This window comes from Schistocerca nitens, chromosome 1 (assembly GCF_023898315.1).
Source record: "Schistocerca nitens isolate TAMUIC-IGC-003100 chromosome 1, iqSchNite1.1, whole genome shotgun sequence".
Classification (NCBI taxonomy): Eukaryota; Metazoa; Arthropoda; class Insecta; order Orthoptera; family Acrididae; genus Schistocerca; species Schistocerca nitens.
This window is the reverse complement of record NC_064614.1, coordinates 290,998,390-291,024,247: the sequence shown is the minus strand read 5'-3', so window position 1 is coordinate 291,024,247 and position 25,858 is coordinate 290,998,390. Positions and strand designations below refer to the sequence as shown.

Sequence of the window (25,858 nt, the reverse complement as noted above, 5' to 3'; positions counted from 1 at the left end):
GCCATTTGATTTTGCTGCACCTGTAGTACTTTCTCCTGCCTTAATTCATTCCTTCTTTAACTGATTATCTACTGAGTGTATTTCAGTACTAATTTGTACCTTTCACCATCGGTTTGGAAAATTTCCACTATGTCTCATTCTGTGTTACATTGCATATATTCAAAATTTTGTATCTTCTTGAATTTTCATAGATTTATCGTGCTAATAACTTACGTTCCGAACCTTAGTAGACACATGCATATGCTTCGCATCTCAGGATTCATTCTCAAACAGTTATCAATTATGTACACTCAGCTGATGTATATCATTCTGAGGTAGGTCGTCTTATCTAGAGATTTTACCACAAACTGTTCGCCTTATGAAACCTACTACGGAATTCCAAAATCATCTGTCTCCCCTCAATAATTTTACCCAGTCCACATTCTGAAATAACGTTTGCATTCTTTCCCGTGTTACTTAACCAGAATGTGAACACAAAATGATAATACCAACAAAGTTTCGAAGAAAAGTTTTACTATCTTGACACACTGCATTTTAAATAATTACGGCCTTCATACATGTTCAGCGCAGCAGCTTAAGAGAAAATTCGGTATCAAATTTAATACTACAGACCTGGGTCAGCCAAGCCCTAATAACTCTGTGTCACACAAAATTAAGCAGCCATTATCAATCAGAAATTACAGGCTAGAAATGCACCTAAACTGATGAACTGCTACTGGCAATATTGTAATGCGGTAATTTTAAAATTTAATCCTACTTCCGCTAAATCAGCTTATCCGGTGTTGCACATAGTCCAAATCACAGCGTGACTTTGAATTTTTTACATGTAGAGACCTCAACTTAAGAGGATTGATACTGTTTACTAGCAGAGACCGTAATCGGTTGTCCACATACGATAAAATTCCCAACTGCCACAGTCCTCGCTAACAGTTTTGCCTGTGTTTTCACCGAGCATGGTGGACAATTTGAGTTTTCTCCCACAGAAGTATTCCTATGTGCGAGATAATTAGTGTCGCTGGTGGATGCTTAATGACCTTTCTGATTTCAGTTTTCTGCGGACCTGAATGCGTGTCAATTCCATGAAAATTTCTTTAAAGCTCCACTTCTGAATTTTAATGAGCTGTCTGTAGATCAGGAACCGTTAAACATTAATATTTCTTAGTAATTTCGTATTAGAGTACACTTGATGTGGAAGCAGATGTCGGCACGTAACAGAAAAGAAAAGCGATATAAATATTACGAAGTAGACGTATTAACGGGAGGACGACACTGTTGCTCAATTGAATGAGTGGGTAATTCTAAGAGTACAACAAAATTTCTAATACTTTGCTGCACGTTAAGTACAAATCTATTCTGAAATGCATTTATTTGTGTTAAATGAGAGTTTTTCTGTGGTCATAGATAAGCCCGTTATTAATAAAGTCCTCGTGGGAAGAGTAATTTGCCATGGCACAGTGGATGGTAAATCTGGCATACTGATCTGCCTCAACACCACCTTGCATTACAGGCCGAGGTCTGCTGCAGCATCGAAAGATTTGCAATTTAGGAATTTTGACGATCACTGTGGAAAATTTCCCAGAGAGCGCTGTTGCTTTCATCTAATCTTTTCACCATATGGTGACCGCTTGTTCAACAAACCCAGCCACTTTCTACTGTCTGTGGTATGCTGTACGTGATGGTGACCTCAGACACACGACAGTCAATCTTCAAATTCTATGTTTAGAATCTTCTGCCCGATAGTAAATCCTCGAACATTATGAATGTATTCAAGACAGTTGTGTAGTTGTAATGATCAATTGTATGTCGGTAGCGATTTCCTGTATTGTGATCTCCAAGCAGAAAAGTTGTACATACTCAGCCAGAACACGTCTTTGTTCATCGCAGAGGCGGTAGTTATCATTGAAGCCCTCCACTTTGTCCAGCTCGTTGGCAGAACAAGTTTTTGATCATGTCTCACTCGTTAAGCGTTCCATCAGTCCCGAACACCTGACCAATACGGAGGGATCACAATATTCATTTTTTGAACACAGGGCGGAGGGCTGTTTAGCTGTTGAAGTATGGAAATTTGAAGTATGTCTTCATTCATTCCACAGACGCAAGGCCTCCAACTGCTCAAGGAAATGGACCTACTCAAAACAAGCAACGCACGAGAAATACTTACTTCGATTTTAATGTATCCCGCCACATTCCTGAACTTTAGGCGAGGGTATGGGAGCATGGAAAAAACTGTGGACGGAAGGACAGTGAAAGAGGGGCTACCAGTGGTACAATGTGCATTCTTGTAATCGAACCCATTTTCACACCCTCCTTACGTAAGATCATGATCTCATGGGAATTTCGCCAGTGATGTTGAATATAGAAACTGGTACACCTGCCGCATTTGTAGGTCCCCACGAGTACGCAGAGGTGCTGCAACACGACTTGTCATGGACACTAATAATGTCTGAAGTAGTGCTGGAGGGAACATATCAAAAATCCTGCAGGGCTTTCCATATACCTTTAAGAGTACGGAGGTTGGAGATCTCCTCTGAACAGCAAGTTGCAAGGCATACCAAATATGATCAATAATCAGAATGAGATTTTCACTCTGCAGCGGAGAGTGCGCTGATATGAAACTTCCTGGCAGATTAAAACTGTGTGCCCGACCGAGACTCGAACTCGGGACCTTTGCCTTTCGCGGGCAAGTGCTCTACCAACTGAGCTACCGAAGCACGACTCACGCCCGGTACTCACAGCTTTACTTCTGCCAGTACCTCGTCTCCTACCTTCCAAACTTTACAGAAGCTCTTCTGCGAACCTGGTAGAGCACTTGCCCGCGAAAGGCAAAGGTCCCGAGTTCGAGTCTCGGTCGGGCACACAGTTTTAATCTGCCAGGAAGTTTCATGATCAATAATGTTCCTGTCTGAGTAGTTTGGTGGCCAGTGATGGGACCTGGATAAACTGACTAAACCAGAGGTTGTACAGAGTTTCAGGGAGAGCATAAGGGAACAATTGACAGGAATGGGGGAAAGAAATACAGTAGAAGAAGAATGGGTAGCTTTGAGGGATGAAGTAGTGAAGGCAGCAGAGGATCACATAGGTAAAAAGACGAGGGCTAGTAGAAATCCTTGGGTAACAGAAGAAATATTGAATTTAATTGATGAAAGGAGAAAATATAAAAATGCAGTAAATGAAGCAGGCAAAAAGGAATACAAACGTCTCAAAAATGAGATCGGCAGGAAGTGCAAAATAGCTAAGCAGGGATGGCTAGAGGACAAATGTAAGGATGTAGAGGCTTATCTCACTAGGGGTAAGATAGATACTGCCTACAGGAAAATTAAAGAGACCTTTGGAGATAAGAGAACGACTCGTATGAATATCAAGAGCTCAGATGGAAACCCAGTTCAAGCAAAGAAGGGAAAGCAGAAAGGTGGAAGGAGTATATAGAGGGTCTGTACAAGGGCGATGTACTTGAGGACAATATTATGGAAATGGAAGAGGATGTAGATGAAGATGAAATGGGAGATACGATACTGCGTGAAGAGTTTGACAGAGCACTGAAAGACCTGAGTCGAAACAAGGCCCCCGGAGTAGACAACATTCCATTGGAACTACTGAGGGCCTTGGGAGAGCCAGTCCTGACAAAACTCTACCGTCTCGTGAGCAAGATGTATGAAACAGGTGAAATACCCTCAGACTTCAAGAAGAATATAATAATTCCAATCCCAAAGAAAGCAGGTGTTGACAGATGTGAAAATTACCGGACAATCAGTTTAATAAGCCACAGCTGCAAAATACTAACACGAATTATTTACAAACGAATGGAAGAACTAGTAGAAGCCGGCCTCGGGGAAGATCAGTTTGGATTTCGTAGAAATACTGGAACACGTGAGGCAATACTGACCTTACGACTTATCTTAGAAGAAAGATTAAGGAAAGGCAAACCTACGTTTCTAGCATTTGTAGACTTAGAGAAAGCTTTTGACAATGTTGACTGGAATACTCTCTTTCAAATTTTATTTTGGCAACTGTGTCCTTCAATTCGGTCAACTGTGATGTTGTCTAGATCAAAATATACCACAATATTCGGATTAAATATAATTTGATTGTAAAGTAACAGTTTAATTTTTGCCTAAAATCTAGGGCCAAAAATGTTTGTGATTATTGATGCAACGAAAGAGTACTTCATAGGTAAACTCAGATGTGTTCCTGGAACCACACTGTAGCAATTCTGGACATGTGGGGTGTCACGCTGTCCTGCTAGAAATTGCCAAAGTCCGTCGGAATGCACAATGGACATGAATGGATGCCGGTGATCAGGTAGGATACTTACGAACGTGCCACCTGTCAGAGTCGTATTTAGACTATCAGGAGTCCCATATCGCTTCAACTGCACACGCCCCACACCATTATAGAGCCTCTACCAATTTGAACAGTCCATGGATTCATGAGGTTGTCTCCATACCCGTACATGTAAAACCGCCCGATACAATATGAAACGAGACGCGTCCGACCAGGCAACATATTCCCAGTCATCAACAGTCCAATGTCTGTGTTGACGGGCCCAGGCGAGGAGTAAAGCTTTGTGTCGTGCAGTCATCAAGGGTGAACGAGTGGGCCTTCGGCTCCGAAAGCAAATATCGACGAAGTTACGTTGAATGGTTCGGGCGCTGACACTTGTTGATATCCCAGCATTGAAAACTGTAGGAATTTGTGAAGGGTTGCACTTCTGTCATACTGAACGATTCTCTTCAGTCGTCGTTAGTCCCGTTCTCGCAGGATCTTTTTCCGGGCGCAGCAATGTCGGTGATTTGATGTTTTACGGGATTCCTGATATTCACGATACAGTTGTGAAATGGTCGTACTGGAAAATCTCCACGTCATCGCTACCTCGGAGATCCTGTGTCCCATCGCTCGTCCGCCGACTGTAACGTTACGTTCAAACTCACTTAAATCTTGGTAACCTGCCATTGTAGCAGCAGTAATCGATCTAACAACTGTGCCAGACACTTGTCTTATATGTGCGTTTCCGATCACAGGGCCGTATTCTGTTTGTTTACACATCCCTGTATTTGAATACGCTTGTCTACACCAGTTTCTTTGGCGCTTCAGTGTAAAATAAACATTTCCTACTAATTTCACGACTATCCTTGAATCATAAAATACCAGAACTTACCAAATAATCAAAAAAAGTACCTTTCAGTATATTATAACCTACACAAATCTGTAACTATGTGTTTTAAATATGCTAACATTCATCAGTCGTACCGCTAGTGCAATATGTGCTGGCTGCATGATATGTACACCAAAGTAAATGACCTGCGTTGTTGCTGAGACGCAAAGGCTGGAAATGATCGTCGTCCGATTGCGAAACACTATGTGTTTATCTTGGGACCATAGCAATATCGCAACCGGAAGACGACGAAGAAATAGCATGTTAACGGGCTCTGGAGACATGAAAGCGGACGTGTCTGATCGACGGAGTCGTTGCGACGCCGTCCAGGAAGTACTAAAGTTGTGATGGTGCGGTGCAAGAGCAGTGATACGGTACAAATGGTTAGTAGAAGCAGCACTGCATAAGAACAGCACAGAGCAGAAACACTTCATAGTTCAATTCAGTTAAGATTAGGCGTTGCCATATTTTAATAAGCTTTCAACTGAATAATATATCTATAAATTTCTGCAAATCACAATTCAGGTAAATCACAAGTTCCATTGCAAAAATAGATACTGTCATTTCACGATACCAAACATAAGGACTATTTTTACTTGTTACGTTTAATTATCAAATTAATTCTAACCTGTTCATCGCCGGAGATGAAGAATGCAGTCTTGCAGCTCTCGTGTCGTCTCGTCCTGGAAGAATGTTACAATAGTGTTACTATTCCTAGTAATAATGTCGAAAAGAAATATTTTAATTCCATGTAATACGGAACTACAGAAAAATGTCTGAATCCAAAACAATCAATCACGTCAAATTAGTGAATATTATTCCTCATTTCCAGTTAATATGCCAAATTAAAAATAAGGTGGTGATTTATATAACCAAAAGAAACACAAATGTCATTGTGGAGCGGAGCACCACCTTGTTATAGTATCGCACATTGTCCCACACAATACACACTTGAGAAATTAGAAACGTAGTTAGTTTTCATTAGCTTTCGACATATACAGTGGTCTTCCGAGAGAAATAAAAACGTATCCATTACATATTTTCATCGAGAATGTTGTTGTTGTTGTTGTGGTCTTCAGTCCTGAGACTGGTTTGATGCAGCTCTCCATGCTATTCTATCCTGTGCAAGCTTCTTCATCTCCCAGTACCTACTGCAACCTACATCCTTCTGAATCTGCTTAGTGTATTCATCTCTTGGTCTCCCCCTACGATTTTTACCCTCCACGATGCCCTTCAATATTAAATTGGTGATCCCTTGATGCCTCAGAACATGTCCTACCAACCGATCCCTTCTTCTGGTCAAGTTGTGCCACAAACTCCTCTTCTCCCCAATCCTGTTCAGTACCTCCTCATTAGTTATGTGATCTACCCATCTAATCTTCAGCATTCTTATGTAGCACCACATTTCGAAAGCTTCTATGTCCAAACTATTTACCGTCCATGTTTCACTTCCATACATTGCTACACTCCATACAAATACTTTCAGAAATGACTTCCTGACACTTAAATCTATACTCGATGTTAACAGATTTCTCTTCTTCAGAAACGCTTTCCTTGCCATTGCCAGTCTACATTTTATATCCTTTCTACTTCGACCATCATCAGTTATTTTGCTCCCCAAATAGCAAAACTCCTTTACTACTTTCAGTGTCTCATTTCCTAATCTAATACCCTCAACATCACCCGACTTAATTCGATTACATTCCATTATTCTCGTTTTGCTTTTGTTGATGTTCATCTTATATCCTCCCTTCAAGACACCATCCATTCCGTTCAACTGCTCTTCCAAGTCCTTTGCTGTCTCTGACAGAATTACAATGTCATCGGCGAACCTCAAAGTTTTTATTTCTTCTCCATGGATTTTAATACCTACTCCAAATTTTTCTTTTGTTTCCTTTACTGCTTGCTCAATATACAAGTTGAATAACATCGGGGAGAGGCTACAACCCTGTCTTACTCCCTTCCCAACTGCTGCTTCCCTTTCATGTCCCTCGACTCTTATAACTGCCATCTGGTTTCTGTACACATTGTAAATAGCCTTTCGCTCCCTGTATTTTACCCCCGCCACCTTTAGAATTTGAAAGAGAGTATTCCAGTCAACATTGTCAAAAGCTTTCTCTAAGTCTACAAATGCTAGAAACGTAGGTTTGCCTTTCCTTAATCTTTCTTCTAAGATAAGTCGTAAGGTCAGTATTGCCTCACGTGTTCCAGTATTTCTACGAAATCCAAACTGATCTTCCCCGAGGCCGGCTTCTACTAGTTCTTCCATTCGTTTGTAAATAATTCGTGTTAGTATTTTGCAGCTGTGGCTTATTAAACTGATTGTCCGGTAATTTTCACATCTGTCAACACCTGCTTTCTTTGGGATTGGAATTATTATATTCTTCTTGAAGTCTGAGGGTATTTCACCTGTTTCATACATCTTGCTCACGAGACGGTAGAGTTTTGTCAGGACTGGCTCTCCCAAGGCCCTCAGTAGTTCCAATGGAATGTTGTCTACTCCGGGGGCCTTGTTTCGACTCAGGTCTTTCAGTGCTCTGTCAAACTCTTCACGCAGTATCGTATCTCCCATTTCATCTTCATCTACATCCTCTTCCATTTCCATAATATTGTCCTCAAGTACATCGCCCTTGTACAGACCCTCTATATACTCCTTCCACCTTTCTGCTTTCCCTTCTTTGCTTGAACTGGGTTTCCATCTGAGCTCTTGATATTCATACGAGTCGTTCTCTTATCTCCAAAGGTCTCTTTAATTTTCCTGTAGGCAGTATCTATCTTACCCCTAGTGAGATAAGCCTCTACATCCTTACATTTGTCCTCTAGCCATCCCTGCTTAGCTATTTTGCACTTCCTGCCGATCTCATTTTTGAGACGTTTGTATTCCTTTTTGCCTGCTTCATTTACTGCATTTTTATATTTTCTCCTTTCATCAATTAAATTCAATATTTCTTCTGTTACCCAAGGATTTCTACTAGCCCTCGTCTTTTTACCTATTTGATCCTCTGCTGCCTTCACTACTTCATCCCTCAAAGCTACCCATTCTTCTTCTACTGTATTTCTTTCCCCCATCCCTGTCAATTGTTCCCTTATGCTCTCCCTGAAACTCTGTACAACCTCTGGTTTAGTCAGTTTATCCAGGTCCCATCTCCTTAAATTCCTACCTTTTTGCAGTTTCTTCAGTTTTAGTCTACAGTTCATAACCAATAGATTGTGGTCAGAGTTCACATCTGCCCCTGGAAATGTCTTACAATTTAAAACCTGGTTCCTAAATCTGTGTCTTACCATTATATAATCTATCTGATACCTTTTAGTATCTCCAGGGTTCTTCCATGTATACAACCTTCTATCATGATTCTTAAACCAAGTGTTAGCTATGATTAAGTTGTGCTCTGTGCAAAATTCTACCAGGCGGCTTCCTCTTTCCTTTCTAAGCCCCAGTCCATATTCACCTACTACGTTACCTTCTCTCCCTTTTCCTACACTCGAATTCCAGTCACCCATGACTATTAAATTTTCGTCTCCCTTCACTATCTGAATAATTTCTTTTATTTCATCATACATTTCTTCAATTTCTTCGTCATCTGCAGAGCTAGTTGGCATATAAACTTGTACTACTGTAGTGGGTGTGGGCTTCGTATCTATCTTGGCCACAATAATGCGTTCACTATGCTGTTTGTAGTAGCTTACCCGCATTCCTATTTTCCTATTCATTATTAAACCTACTCCTGCATTACCCCTATTTGACTTTGTGTTGATAACCCTGTAGTCACCTGACCAGAAGTCTTGTTCCTCCTGCCACCGAACTTCACTAATTCCCACTATATCTAACTTTAACCTATCCATTTCCCTTTTTAAATTTTCTAACCTACCTGCCCGATTAAGGGATCTGACATTCCACGCTCCGATCCGTAGAACACCAGTTTTCTTTCTCCTGAAAACGACATCCTCTTGAGTAATCCCCGCCCAGAGATCCGAATGGGGGACTATTTTACCTCCGGAATATTTTACCCAAGAGGACGCCATCATCATTTAATCATATAGTAAAGCTGCATGCCCTCGGGAAAAATTACGGCCGTAGTTTCCCCTTGCTTTCAGCCGTTCGCAGTACCAGCACAGCAAGGCCGTTTTGGTTATTGTTACAAGGCCAGATCAGTCAATCATCCAGACTGTTGCCCTTGCAACTACTGAAAAGGCTGCTGCCCCTCTTCAGGAACCACACGTTTGTCTGGCCTCTCAACAGATACCCCTCCGTTGTGGTTGTACCTACGGTACGGCTATCTGTAACGCTGAGGCACGCAAGCCTCCCCACCAACGGCAGGGTCCATGGTTCAAAAGTATTTAAATTACGCGGTTGTGAGACAACAATGTAAGTTTATTAATGAAGACTTATTTTGTGGTCATATATAAGCCCGTTATTAATGAAGCCCTCATGGGACCTCTCCCAGAGAAAGAACCTCGAAAAATGTTTTACTACCAGAAAAGTAAATACAAAAGGGCAAAGAACTGAACAGTCAAAGATGCAAATTCCGTAAGTTCGAGGTTTGCGTCTTTATGTATTGTGTCTGACTGGCAGACTTGTATCAGAGGGAAGATTACTCTATAGTCCGAAGTAACAGATTTATTTTTGTAAATGGATTTAGAGCACCGAAGAGATACGAAGAATGGGAGCGTACGAAAACTGATGGTGGTGACTGTTAAGCGAACAAATGAGTTCAACATTTTTTTGTAACTTAAATTCCCCTACTAACTTCAGCGATGAGCTGTTTCCTAGGTGGAAGTTATACAGCTGTCTCAACCTCCGTTATATTTTGGCAACTGTGTCCTTCAATTCGGTCAACTGTGATGTTGTCTAGATCAAAATATACCACAATATTCGGATTAAATATAATTTGATTGTAAAGTAACAGTTTAATTTTTGCCTAAAATCTAGGGCCAAAAATGTTTGTGATTATTGATGCAACGAAAGAGTACTTCATAGGTAATTTAACTTTTACCTCCAATAAGTAAAAATCCACGCAACATAGGTGAAACGTTTATAATACTGAGGAGCCGTATTGTCATAGTTTGTGCAGTGAAGGAAAAGCGTGTAGCGTTAGCCTTCCACCCAATCCCATGTCACGGTTTCACGTGACCCTGAGGTTAAATAAGGTGGTAGTAAGTGTGTGTGTGTGTGTGTGTGTGTGTGTGTGTGTGTGTGTGTGTGTGTGTGTCAAAATGACGCTAGAACCTAATATTCCTTTCATGCAAATGTTAAATTAATTTGTCACGTACTGGTGATTGAGCCGCGGTAAAATTTGCTGTTTTCAAGAGCACGCCGTAGCGTGTAGTGTAAAGCAGTCGCCTTATGTTTCTAGCGGTGGCGCCGCTGTGGCAATCGCAGCTTTGGTGCCTCCCTCTGGTGGGAAAGGGGAAAAGTTGCCTGTTCACGTGCATTTAAGGGGCGCTATGAGCTCCGCAATCGGTCAGTCTGTCAAGCTGAGTCTAGTCAGTTGGTCAGCCGGCGCAGTGTTGGGCAGTCAGTGTCTTTCTGTCTGTCGGTCTGCCGTACGTTAAGTTAGTCAGTCGGAGTGTGGCTATGTCAGTCTCGCGTCACCAGTTGCTGGTCTGTCTCTCGTTTGCATTTGTGCGGCAGTTAGTGTCTGTCTGTCTGTCGTCGGAGGGCTAGTATGTCTGTCCTTTGGATCAACCTTAAAGCCAGAAAATGTCTTGCCACTCCGCCAGTAACAGAACACAGCTGATGGTCACCCGGTTGGGGCTGAGTTCCTGCATCTGAGTCTGCGCATTAGGCCGCCAGTCTGCTCGAGTTGCTCGGGCAACGCTCATTGGCGGCTGGATCGGTCGGTTGTTCGGTCGCTCACTGAGACACGAGATGACTTGTCCACCTCGAGCGTCGGCGCATTTGAGGTCCCCACCTGAGTCCAGTGGACAGCGCCGTATAGTAAGGGGCAGTGGCTTCGCGGCCGACGCGGGAGCGGCGGGTGTCCGCCCACGACGTCGGACTGGCCGGTGCGAGCTGCGACGTCGTGAGACGGGAGATCAGCGCGTCTTCCTGCGTCCGTTGAAGTGGCTGGCAGCGGACGGTTCGGGAGAGCGTTGGGGGTGCTGCGCCAGGTCTTCTCGAGAAATCGCCGTTTATTAGAAGTTAATTGATGGAGATATGTTGTTTCAGTTACTTGTTAAATTCTATTTGTTTTCTTGGTCAGTCTCTCGTCCCCAGCTTGCTCGTTTGTCTCTCGTCTGCATTTGTTAGGCAGTTAGTGTCAGCCTGTTTGTCTGTCTCCGTCTGCCATACGTTAATAGCTGCCTCTGTCATGTTTGTCGGATTCGGTGTTAACGAATTTATTGCTTAAATGCCGAATTCTTGAAATATGTTTCTATCTTGCCTATCATCTTGTGAGGCGGTATATGTGCAATGTAGAGCATGTTGTACATCTTATGTAAGTCTGCATTTTATGGGTTTTAATTAAATAGTCATTTTAGGTTATAAGCTTGCCACCCTTCTACCGCAAGAGTCCTTAAAAAAATTGCACTTTCGGTGGCAAATAATTTGAGGAATGTACCATTTCCATTCCTCTTACGGGGTGCATAGTTTACATGTTTTTGTGAGTTGTTAAAAATTTTTTTGTTTAAAATAATCTGGTGTGTTGCAGATTTGAACCAGCGTACTCTATCAGAGGTTGTTGTGAGCGGTCATGACTACGGCCGTGTTGAAAGGGAGCACAGGCAAGCTTCTCAGCCCGAAGGCTCCTACTGTTAATATTGTTCTTGCCTCTAAATAAAACTGTAACTTGATATTTCGAGTGTGCTTTTCTGCTTATAATTTTAAACCTGTTTTGAAAAGGCTTTAGGAATAAAATTCACATTTGTTGAATTGTGACTTGATATTTCGAGTGTGCTTTTTCTGCTTATTATTTTAAATCTGTTTTGAAAAAGCTTTTAGGAATAAATTCACATTTGTTAAAGGTAATTTTCCATTAGTAACTTCCTGGCAACTACTTGCACGCTCACCTAGTGTGATTAAATGTGTCAATGTTCTTGATGAATCGCCAGTAAATAAAGTAAATTCTTTAAGAAAAGATTTTGAAAATAAATTCACGGTGTGTATCTTTTATTTGTGAATAGTGCAAGCAGTGTTTCGTATGTATGTGTCCATGTAGAAGTAATTCTGGGTATAATTTTGGATCCAGGTTTTATTTTGTATTTGTAGCCTAGAAACAAATCAGAGTCAACATTCGGGTGTGATCCACATACAAATCGTGAACACGCAACCGTAACTCAGTTGGGGGTCATATGATACCTTGCAGGCTCTACCATGTGGAATAAACCCTACTTGTTAAGATTCGTGGGAAAATCACGAGCAAGTAAATGACATCCTGCAGAAGATTTCTCTTGATAATCGTATTTAGTTGACATTACAGGTTATATTGGGCAACGCAACGGAATTACCACATCCTGACTTGAAAAGAGAGCGTGGAATTGTTGTGTACCAAATTAATCAACTCCGTTTTATTACTACCTTCCATGAGATGATACGAGCTGACTGGAATCCTTCTAGTGGTTGTCTTTTACAAGAGACAGAGGAGTGGATCCGCTGTGAACAGAAGTTAATTGTTTGTAAAGTTGACCAATAATTTCTCTTACCAATTGAATCTTATAATTTGCAGGACTAAATTCATATTTGTTTTCTTTGCTTAATACGTCACGACTTCTTAATTTCGTCCCCCACCCATGTCTTAACTGCGAACCGTAAGAAATAATGAGAAAGTAAATATTTTTGCATTGGAAATAGTCGTTACTTCAGAACTGCTGTAATTAATATCAGAAGATTATTTTTACGAAGTTCATGTGGCACGAACTGAAATTAGCACAGTTATTCTCAAATCTCACTGTTGAATACAACTAATCATTTTGCTTACAGTGGTTGTATGATTATAATCTATTGTGAAATCTGAGGCAGTTTCAGATCATAATTCACTTTCTCCAGGGAAAAGCGTTTAAGACCCGAAATGTGACGATACTACAGCGAGTAGCGGCAACTGTATTTCAGTGAAAGAGTCTAAGGGAATTTTGAATGCTTTAAGCACAATAATTCTTTTTCTAGGGATTGATACGCACAAATATAACCTTCAGACAGTAGAATACAAGGGTCTCCTGCTACATTGTGGAAAGTGACTTTACAAACATCTGCGCAACGGAGAGCGAATTATTTTTGCATGAAGAGTGCCTTTTATCACGTATAATATCTAATATTCTATTTCACCATGAAATTGTCATGCTTACAACAGCAAACCAATTTTGAGTACAGTAATTTAATCCTTATAAATAAGGAAATTCACAAAAATGAGATAAAGGTTTTTGAATACGAGAGAGTTCATTTTTCGTTCATTTTGCGAGCAAACAAAACTGTTCCCTTCGACATCACAGTCTTCATGGAGCCAACGATAACATTTCGCTTGAAGAAACGCCCTATCAAGAATAGGCACGGTGCGATAATCGTAACTGGTGTCTTAATCGTCACTTTCAAGTCAGAAGCAGACTCACTTGAACATTCCTCCGCTTTACGGGTCCGTAGCTCGTGGACTAGCGGCTAGCGTCGCTGCCTGCGGATCACGGGATCCCGGGTTGGATTCCCGGCCGGGTTGCGAATTTTCTCTGCCCCGGGACGGGATGTTTGTATTGTCCTCATCATTTCATCATCATCATTCATGACAGTGGCTAGATTGAACTGTGTAAAAATTGGGACTTTATACGGGTCCTGATGACCTCGCAGTTGGGCACCCCACAAAAGCAAACAACATAATCATCCGATTTACGGTTTGAAGGTTTTCCGTCATGGCACTGTAGTCACATATCGCCATGTGGTGTTTCATAATTTGGTTTTCTCATTTTTGGCTACGTTCAAGGAAAGCACAAGGCTGACAAGCTCTGGAGAAAGGTTTCAGTTTACACGATATTGCAGTGCTTGTGTTGTTAGAAAGTACGGTGCAATGTTCCTTAACGGACACTGCGGCGGCTGCAGCCGTCATGAAAAACGTTAACTGTATTCACAGTTGCGAATACGGAAAACGTCAGCTGCATAATAAAATAATGACAATGAAAATTGGTTCCGGACCGGGACTCGAATCCAGATTTCTCACTTGTATGCATGCATGTCCGAAGGAACATTGCATCGTTTTTCTTAACACTTCCGTCACCAAGGTTTTTCACACCTCTGCTTTACCAAGTGGGGTATTTGGACTACCCCAAAAGAGTTTTGTGTTTTATTGTAATATTTGTTCTCAGGTTTCGTTATTTCCATTGAATGGCTTTATTTGGTATTGAAAAACAGCTTTTCAGGTTAATAGAAGTATTTAATCAGATCACAGATACAAAGTACAAAAAAAAATTTATATCCTTCACTAAATTCAGTACTCAACGAACAGAAAATTAATAGTCTATGCACCTCAACAGTCAAATGTGTGTGAAATCTTGTGGGACTTAACTAAGCTTACACACTACTTAGCCTAACTTATCTTAAGGACAAACACGCACACCCATGCCTGAGGGAGGACTCGAACCTCCACCGGGACCAGCCGAACAGTCCATGACTGCTGCGCCCTAGACCACTTTTTTTTATTTTTGTTTGAATCTCATTTTGTTCGCTTTTGTTCGTTGCATCTGCTCGGGGCGGACGTCATAAGACATCCGTTTAAGTTCGTTGTTGATCGATTAGCTCAGGTTTTTTTTTTTATTACCGAGGGCTGCTAACACTCTGACCGAACACGCTGAGCTACCGTGCCGGCTAGTACCAACCAATGTCGTGTTTCGTTTTAGTAATTCAGCAGCCAGTGGAAAACTGGTGAAAAAATTATCAGTTGTTATACCATGACCGTTATTCAGAAATGGTTACATCAGATCCAAAACAACTCTCTGTCTTTGATTCGCTTCCCTAGTATTGTCCACCATTCCTGTGTAAATTTGGATCCGTAATAAGTAAGATGTCTTCACATTAGCACAAACCCAAATTTTAATGCCATACTTGCCAGGCTTGCTCTTCAATAAACCCCGAAAGGGCTTTTTCCTTGGTACGTTGCTAATCGTTCATCAATAGTCACGTATTCATAAGGATAGATGTTCTTGCACAAGTTAGACTGAAATTTGTCGAACACTACCCTGATGGCTTGTAGCTTGTCCTTGGTTTCTTCAGTCCTCTGTGCTCTTGTGTCTCTGTTGTCAAATCGCAAGAATTTCAGTATAGACAAATTTCGGTTTCTTTACATGGCACCAGAAAAGAATGGTTGCCGAAAGGCAACATTACCTCCCCACAGATCGGAAGCACTTGTGCGATGTCCATGATTTCGACCAGCTCCTCTTAGAATTGCTAATACAGCGTACACTTCAATTGCATTTATATTTCTCCATGGCGTTTTGTTCGAAGAATGAGCTGCATTCCACAAAGAAATTACTCGTTTGGCTTCCCTGTTTGTTTCTTCTACAATAATGCTCACGATTTCCGTTGAGATAAATCAGAAAAATGACTATTATTGTTTAGATTGTTTTTCCATCATTCACTGGGCTTGGTGTTACGTTCAAAATGTTGCGACGTCGACACCGCCCACCTTTTGGTGGTTCACTAGAAAACAGAAGTCCACTTCTAGAAACAAACAAATTTCCAGTGTCTTCGTATTCTTCTTCTTCTTCTTCATCCTCTTCTTCTTTTTCTATTTGTTCACTTGAATGTGTAGTGTCTTCTGATATTTCATCAGCTTCATCTGATGGTATGATATGATCTTTGTCAAGAGGTTCCATATATTCATTCAGATCATTATCAATGTCCCATTTATTTTCATCGTCACTGACATCAGAATTGTATAGAATTTCCATGATCTCTTCGCTAGAATGTCCTTTGGACATCTTTACTTGCAGATGAAATACTGACTTGTGTAATGTCAGCTCAACAGTGCACGTCAAATTCAACTCAAGAATAGTAACCAGCAACAATAACAAACATTGGATCTATGGCAAAACTCAACAAAGAAGATGAATGACAGATATATTTCCCAAAATCTTCTTTTTCTACAAATAAGAAAACATACCGTTTCATATCAAGCGGGGTAGTCTCACAATCCCACCAATAAATGACTTGAATAACAGCGATAAAGCCAAAAAAATTAGACAGTCGTGAGTGCGAATTCAACGTCAATCATTTTAGTGCAAAGTCATGAAACCACAGGCATGTGACCCTTCAGATAACATTATTATAGGGAAAAAATCAACCTGGGGTAGTCAGAATACCCGATTGGTACTGCAATATCGTATTCATTCGCTGATACGAGGCAGTGACTAAATTAAAATGTCCTTCCCTGTATTGGCATTACGTAACGTGTGTACGAGTGCAAATTGTGACGCACGGAGAACAACATATGGAAGTTTTGGTATGGACCCTAGTCGTGCACGGAAATCAAAACGATTAAGGGCGACCTCTGGCGTAAAGCGGGAAGTCCGAATTCGAGTTCCGTCCGGCACAAATTTTCATTATTCTCATTCCATTATACTGCTGACGGTTGCCTGCATTTGCAGCTGCAAATAAATTTCATGTAGGTTTCAATTTGTCTTTGTGGGAAGCTAACGGGCCAAGTGGCTGCCTAGTGGTTCCGGCTTGGCCAGAAAATGTTCGTCAGAAAGGCTCTGGTGGAGGAAGTACATATCGCAGACACTGATTTTGGCAAAGGCTTTTGCTGTCAGCCCCTGGCCGTCTGTTTCGGCTCTGAAAGCGCTTTTCTTCTTTCAAAGGAGCAGCCGACAAGGCCCCAGAGCTTGACGAATTTACCTGCGAGTACGCAAATCGCAGAAGAGGCCGACGTGGCACTTCTAGGTTGCCGTGGAAAAATTTCTTTACCTTCGTTCGAAATTATTGTTACCGAAGCATACGAATCTTGTCCGTCTTCGTGCTTTGGCGCAAAGTGCTCGACCAATGAGCGGAAATTGGCGAGGAGGCGATACTAACCTCCTGCACGTTCAAATGCGTTCAGTGAGCAAGAATGGGCAATTTGTGGAGGGTTCCTGTGTATTCTGGGAAAGATAGGGAGATTCTTGCTGTTTGCTATGGCAATGGCTGGAGGTGCTTCCCTCCAAGTTGAATTATTCGAAAAGTAGAGAGTTAGGTTCAGAGGGTGTATTCTACGAGACTTACCGTGGGGAAGCTATCTGCATGTCTCCTGATATGGGAGACGATGGTGGCAGCCTTTCTCTGCCATTTTCGTTCGGTGCTGACTTGCGTGCTGTGGCACATCTTAGCTGAGTTCTAAGTAAGCTTCGTATTTCGCATTTAGCTCTCTCCGTTATCTGAGCGGCTCAGAATTTGCGGAATTTGCTGCGCAACTTGGGTTGTCTGATTAATTCTGTTAATTCGTGGGTCTTGCCCTCGTTTACTTCGCATTTACTTGCTGCACAGATTACGAAAGCGCGTCCCAAGCAGACTTCCGGCTAACTTTGAGTTATCCTCCATTGCCTTAGCGGTACATTCAGATGCAGTTAAGCTTCTAGTGAGTTATTGTTTGTAGCTAATATTCGGAGAACTGATGTTCGATAGTAACTGGTTAAGAGTCGTTTTACATTATGTAAATAGGCATACACAATGTGAGCAGACACACACACACACACACACACACACACACACACACACACACACACACACACACACACACACTCACACACAGAAACACACACACACACACACACACACACACACACACACACACACACACACACAAAACCTTTCACATACAATTAATTGATTTCAGGCGTAGCCATAACTGTTTTCAAAATGTAATTTTGGCTTAAATTATTTGCCTACTTTAAGGTGTATGTGGTTGCAGATGACACACTATGAAAGAAGTCACTGTAAAAACATAATACATCAGTAAAACCACACCATGTAGTAAAAATGTATGAATTCATAATTTTATGTGTTTTCTTGAAAAACCGGTGATTAAGATTTTAAAAAATAATGTTTGAATGTATAAAAATAGTAAAAAATTCTTTAACTGCCATAAAATAAAAGCCCACTCAAGCTGCTGCAACTGATTGGGATAAAAAACAAAACTGTGTTCTTCTAAAGGCGGACCCCATCCAAAATCATATGTATTGTTAAAAGCAAACACGGAAAAAAGGAGCTTAAACCCCAAGATGAACAGTCGTTTTCATTGATTCCTGTAGAAATTTGATTTAAATATAAATCGATATTGGCAGGCCGTAGTGGCCGAGCGGCTCTAGGCGCTACAGTCTGGAACCACGCGACCGCTACAGTCGCAGGTTCGAAGCCTGCCTCGGGCATGGATGCGTGTGATGTCCTTAGGTTAATTAGGTTTAAGTAGTTCTAAGTTCTAGGAGACTGATGACCGCAGCAGTTAAGTCCCATAGTGCTCAGAGCCATTTAACCATTTGAACCATAAATCAATATTGTCCGCTGCACACTTGGTTTGCAATTATAACCCTTATTATCGTTCGACTGATGCTAACTAGGCGACTCCTCAAATGAGGAACACAGTTATTTGCGTATCTAATTTTTTGTCTCACTGCGACGGCGTTTCCGCTGCAAAACAGGTAACTACACCTCGAAGATTATTGTTAATTTGTTTACCTGACGTACAAGACCACTGCACTCGCTTGTACAGCATTTCGATGTTGAAGATGTAATTATGGAGACAAGCAGTGCACGCAAAGTCCCACCACGACTTGGACTTGACGTCTCAGTAGGAGGCTAATCAAGAGCACGACGGCAAGAGAAGAAGAAATTTTACAGTTCTTCTTACCGAGTAGTTTCCCTGTTGAATTCTTCTCACTTTCTGTTACTGGCGTCATCTGTTTCTATTCCTGCAATGGCTTCATGTAACGAGATGCAGTTAATAGCTCAATAGAGTTGTAAGACCGGATATCTAAAATGCATTACGATCAGTGATGAATGTCTGATCTCCTTGTCTGTAGGGCTGACAATGTGGCCAACATCACTATGACCACGTTCACTCCTGTTTTCCTCTATCAAACTTGGCGATGATCATAAAATTCATGCTTGGTTGTTGGTTGGTTGGCTTGGGGAAGGAGACCAGAAGAGCGAGGTCATCGGTCTCATCGGTTTAGGGAAGGATGGGGAAGGAAGTCGGCCGTGCCCTTTCAAAGGAACCATCCCGGCATTTGCCTGGAGCGATTTAGAGAAATCACGGAAAACCCTAAAATTCATGCTCCCTTAGGACGTTTCTGCTGCACTAGAAGAGACCGGTTTTTCTTAAGACATTCCCAGAGGCTTTGACAGAACGTTTCATTCGTTTGTTAGCTACCCGAAATCAACTGGATGTTAATAATCGGGTGACAACAGGATTACTTTCCAGCGAAATTCCCATCTATTGGGCATAGAAGTCTGTCAACGACCCCATAAATACCATGTCGAGTGACTGATGATGAATGAGGTGGGAAACTTAGTGAAAGAACATCGTTTCCACCTGCTTTATCTGCTATACTGAGGTTGTGAGTTTGGGAATAATATCCACCAAATACCAAAACGAAAGGGTCATTTAATGATGATTTCAGTTAGCCTACAAAATTATTAAAGCTCTAAGTAAAATTATGAGTGTATATCCAGCCATTTGGATGAAAAGTAGCACTGATCCTGAAGGCACACCGTGCATCAATACCTTCCGCATATTTTTCATTCTGATGAGGCCAAGACTTCCCTTACATAGTAATATTAATAACAACACAAAAAAGAAAACAGAGAGATAGTCGTATGGCTTTGACTGCAGGTTCAGCTGCCTAATTGGAAAGGTTTTTCCCATTCTTCACGCACCCTGGCTCCTTTCCTTGGCAAAGGGTGAACTGTGTGTTTAAGTGTGTTCCGTAAGTATAAGTGGCGGTAATGTGGGTATGTTTAGTGTGCTGCCATGTTTGTGTTGTATGATGGAAATGAGCGTCTGTTGTATGATGGTGACAGAAGAGAGAGGCTGAAACCCAATGCCGACAAATATCCTACTGCTCTCGAATAGCACCAAGTTAGCCACTTACCATAACGTCCCCATCCGACAGATGATTGATTGACTGGTTGAGGGGGGTTATGGGACTAAACAGCGAGATCATCAGTCCCGCAATTCAAAAGTTACTTGCGTAGGATGGAGGTGTCCGCAAAAAGATGGCAGATCCAGGCAGAGGGGTCAAACTATGAACCGAGGAAGATAAAAAAAACACACAGTGGAAGGCATAAAAGCGTAGGCCAAATCTAAAAACTGGATAAGTGGAGGGATAAAAGAGCGATATTTGCAAGAGGAGCGGTCATGGGTCCCAGACCCAGAAAACATGGAGAGAGGCCCCACCACAACCACCCTGCCCCTGCTCTAAGAGTAAAACAAAACCTTATAACAGAAAATAAAAATCACTTTCTTGCAGGAAGCTGAGGACCAGTTACACCATCCATGAATCGTCTGATGATATTAAAAAACAAGGTATCTTAGTATGAAGGGCCAAAAGAAGGGGACAGTCCACCAACCTATGGGGTACCATCTGTCTAGCTGCACAGCCACATTGCAGGAGTGGCTCATTACTGAAGAGAAAGAAATGGGTGAGCCTGGTATGACCGATGGGTAGACGAAATAAGACAGTGGACGTCTTCCGAAAGGAGCAGAAGAAAGAGCGCGAACTGCAGTAGTCTTTTTGATTATGTGGAGTTTATTATTGAAAGGAGTAGCGCACCAGATGTCATTCCACTTCTGGGCAAAGAAAGATTTGCTGCGAATACGCATTTCTGCACCTGAATCATAAAAGGGAATGTGGGGTAAGTGTCTACCTCTCTAGCCAAATGGTCAGCCAGTTCATTCCCAGGGATGCCCAAATCACTCGGGATCCAGACAAAGACAACGGAACCGGCAGCTTGGCCAAGGACAGAAAGTAGGTCATGGATAGCAGAGACCAAATGGGACGAGAATAGCACCCGTCTGTAGCCTACTGGCTGCTAATTTAGTCGGTATATATTGAAAGACTGTGCAGGGAGCTCTGCGTAACAAAATGGAGGTGGAGGCCCCTGTTAATGGTTGAACGCACTACACGGTCCTGGGAGTAAATTGTGTTACATGCCAGCAGGAGACGTTTTATAACGATCAGTGTAGGAGACGGTAGCAACCTGGAACACTGGAAGCATAGAACACATTATGATAGGGGCGACAGACACCTTAGAACCCTGGAATAGGTCGGATCTAATCCGTGGTCTAGGCACCATCCAAGGCGGGGGGGGGGGGGGGGGGGGAGGTGTGGGAGGAAATGCAGGCGGAAAATTCCACTGAGTGGAGATTGAGATACCGACAGAGGAAAATACGCATTCCCACCGGAAATTCCACTCGAGGGCGAGCATTAGGTGGGAGATGTCGGTCGTTTGCAAAGAGGACGGGGTGCACGGGATGGTCAGTGAGCCACGGCAGCTCATTTCACCTTACCACTACCGATAACTTTCAGCTAAAATGTCACCAGGGGCGCGGGTTACTCCCTGCAGTTATCGCTGCATCGTTTAAGTCAGGGAGGGCCAAGAACGCGGCACGTGTGCATGCACGCGTGCCGAGCTTTGACACGCGTGGGGATCGCTCCCTTCTGACGTCACATGTCCCCCACTACCACACCAGCTGACTGCGCGCGCATGCGCGGAACTACGAACACGCCGCACGCGACAGTGCATTCGCGAAGAAACACCGCCCTGCTAGCATGTGGCTTAGTCTCATATTACGACATTTCATAATATTAAGCTCAGTACAACACATCATGTTGAGCAATACTGAATCTTTGTTGGCTGTTCGTACACCTACAGAAAAATAACAATAACGCTCGGTTTGAAACTGCATTACAGCAACAATAATATCGTGTTTCTCACATCGCCACTCGTAAAATTCTTACAACATTTAAGCTGAGATATAGAAACAGACTTGAAAGTAGTCTACAGCATGCAGTATGATGTGGAATAAATGATTCCAACTACATGTGAAACAAGCAAATTTTATATTCTGGAACTACTGTACAAAATTTGCAATAACTACAATTCTCAACAAACCATATGACTAATACAACAAAATTATCACTATTAATTTAATTATTTTTGGTTCACTGTAGACATAATAAAGTACATGTCCGGCACAAACTGACGGTACACGGACAATCGCAGAGAGTTTCTCATATTTTCGTCACTCAGATTGCCACGTAATCCTGACTTATTTAGTTTCATAACCGAAATAAACCTTCCGCACACGGTATATCGATCCAAACACTGATATAACTTTCGCAGCCTCATTGTGGAGACGGGGAAACTCTTCCCGAGGAAAACCTTCGTATAATTCTGGACAGATTTTACGTAAAAAAATTGTCCTTAAAACGGGAATTACACTGCCGATCGATCAATTACATTTGCAAATGCACTGGAGTACTTTCAACTGAAACGGCAAAGGGTCTAGAAATAAGTTCAAAAGCAGATTTCAGACAGGCAGTGACCTGAAAACGTTTAGAAAATTGTGCCTGTAGTTCCTCCAACACAGAAACGAATTCGTCAGAATTTGCGCTCTTTCTGACTTTAGAGAGCGTAGGCCGTAGGGCAATGGGCGGTATTCGTTTTCATGAGTTGTTCCTTCCACAATGCGAGTTTCTTATTAAATGCATCCACTTTTTTATCAGATGAGAAATAAGCTGCTACTCACCTTGCAAAGTCTTATTGAGAGCGTTCAAGTGTGCAGTATGATCAACTAAAAAGGCGAGGTCTGCATCCATTTTGGATCTTCTAATTTTGGCTCTGCCTTTCCGTTTTCCTTCAGGAATTCAACAATAGCGAGTCTGAAATTGAAAAGTCTTTCGAGGCATGATCCTCGACTTAACCAACGTATTTCCCAGTGGTAAATAACATCTCCATACTCTTCGTTCAGTTCCATGAGAAACTGTTGAAACTGACGGTGTACTAAGCCATGCTACTTCAAAAAATGTACTATGGTGACTACCAACACCATCTCGTGCTCCAAATTTGCATACTTAGCACAAAGAAAAAAATGGTTCAAAGGGCTCTGAGCACTATGGGACTTAACATCTATGGTCATCAGTCCCCTGGAACTTAGAACTACTTAAATCTAAATAACCTAAGGACAGCACACAACACCCAGTCATCACGAGGCAGAGAAAATCCCTCACCCGGACTGGAATCGAACCTGGGAACCCGGGCGCGGGAAGCGAGAACGCTACCTCACGACCACGAGTAGCACAAAGAGCTTCTTGGTGTACAGAACAATGAATTCCGTACAAATCTTCTGGCGATCGTCCTAGTTTTTTACGCAACAATGTTACAAGCCCATTTTGAGCAGCTCGAATTGCTGGTGCTCCATCCGTGGTGACTGAAACTAACATTTTCCAATTCAGGGCAACGGCTTCAACTGACTCTTCAACTGCTTTTAGCAAGTCGGTACCCCTCGTTGTGTGTTTCTTTTTTGGTAGTAAATCTAACAGTTCTTCCGTCACGAGGAAATTTGTGTCGACTCCACCAACATAAATCGCAAGTTGTGCTGTGTCCGAAATGTCGGTCGACTCGTCCAAAGCAGTCTAGAACGCAATAAACTTGCAGGCACTATCAATTAACTGCCTGTAGACATCCGCTGCCATACCAGCTCTGCGGCGAGCTATTGTCTGTCTGGAATGACTAATTTCACTAAATTTCTTTACTTCCAGTGACGTCAAGAGTTCCGCCGCCTCAACGATACACTCCTTGATGAAATCAGCACTCAAAGGCTTATTTTCTCTTGCAATTTTGAGCGCTATTTCGTAGCTTGCTCTTAAAGACAGGTCGCTACGTTCGGTTGCAGGCTAAAAAAAGGAAACAAAAATTGAGTGAACTCTAAATTCGAATTCTAACGACAAATGTATACAAATACAAACATCAGTAACACAAAGATTTGTAAGTGGTACTCGCGTTCGGTCCGTCTCGCTACATAACACTACGTCTTCTTAATTCCGCCAACTTGTTTGATCTGTCAACCCAACTAAATCATTAAGTCTTTTGTGTGTGGTGCTATAATGCCGTTCTATTGCAAATTTTCGGTGCCCGGCGAGTATGCGACTGCACAATAGACATTGAGAATTTTCATCCTTCTCTTCGCAAAAATATTGACATTCCCATTCAGCTCTAAAGGCTCGTGTCGTTGCGTCACTACCCCGCCTCTTTGTGAGCGTGTGTTCCATTGCAACAACCACTGTACAGTACTTATTAACTTCCTACGAATCGCTAACAAATAGCAAGGGATAAACGTGGCTGCCACTACGAATCAACTAATGCACCCTACGCCGGATGAAAAGATGTCGCATCGCACAGCTAGTCTAATGTCGCGCCGTGCCGAGAAGTGCCGCGAAAGACCGAGGAAAGCCGAGTAGTGGCGAGGCGGACCGAGCCCTGGACGGCACGCGCGCAGCACATCTGTACACGCGTGCAGTTTGGCACGCCGTGGCCGTCCCTGGTTTAAGTCTTCAAAAGCGGCCGCTAGAGTCGCGCGCTGGCGTTTTCTGTGTAGTTGTCACACAGTGTAGAGCAGGGAGCAGCAGCAGCGCTTGGCGCAACGGACACGCGGTTCGGATAGGCACGGCGTGCTCCACCCTATGATCAATAGGCGTAGCACACTGAACAGAAGGTTGTCGAGGTCCATGTACATGACACTTATTCGACCCCTGATGACGTACGCAGCTCCTGTCTGGGGATACGCTGCGCCCACACGCCTGCGCCGTCTGCAGCTCATACAAAACAAAGTACTCAAAATCATAAGCAATGCTCCACGATACACACGCATCGCGGACCTTCACCGGGGATACCGACTTGAGACTCTCACGGAGGTAATCCACAAACTTACCACAAGGCTATACAGAAACTCCAGACACTCACAGAACCCGTTTATTCTGAATCTGGGGAACTAAGACCACAACCATAGATGGAAACATAAAAGACCAAAAGACATACTTGTAAGGACCTAGCATCTATGGCCAAGTACACGCAAACACAACGGTACAAAATGGCTCTGAGCACTATGCGACTTAACTTCTGAGGTCATCAGTAACCTATAACGTAGAACTAATTAAACCTAACTAACCTAAGGACATCACACACATCCATGCCCGAGGCAGGATTCGAACCTGCGACCGTAGCGGTCGCCCGGTTCCAGACTGTAGCGCCTAGAACTGCACGGCCACTCCGGCCGGCACACAACGGTACAGGTGAGCCCCTGTTAATCAGACACCATTACTGGATATCCAGCTGGGACACACTTGCCGAATAACTGCCACCACGCAGGGAAGCCGTACCGTACACTGCATGCAGACAAGCTCCACACACCCCCCACACCGTGAGATGATCTATGGCCGATCTTCCACTACTGTACAGGGTGTTACAAAAAGGTACGGCCAAACTTTCAGGAAACAATCCTCACACACAAATAAAGAAAAGATGTTATGTGGACATGTGCCCGGAAACGCTTAATTTCCATGTTAGAGTTCATTTTAGTTTCTTCCACCTACGCTCAATGGAGCACGTTATTATGATTTCATACGGATACTCTACCTGTGCTGCTAGAACATTTGCCTTTACAAGTACGACACAACATGTGGTTCATGCACGATGGAGCTCCTGCACATTTCAGTCGAAGTGTTCGTACGCTTCTCAACAACAGATTCGGTGACCGATGG

General features: G+C 42.6%; 1 protein-coding gene across 1 annotated transcript in view; it reads right to left on the bottom strand.

The window, feature by feature from the left end:
• Window positions 1–25,858, bottom strand: part of LOC126243480 (uncharacterized) — a 1,765,051-nt gene that overhangs the window by 1,189,303 nt on the left and 549,890 nt on the right. Inside the window, exon 4 of the mRNA XM_049948170.1 lies at window positions 5,781–5,835. Within this exon, the coding sequence (XP_049804127.1) occupies window positions 5,781–5,835 (55 nt within the window). The remainder of the gene's footprint in view (window positions 1–5,780; window positions 5,836–25,858) is intronic.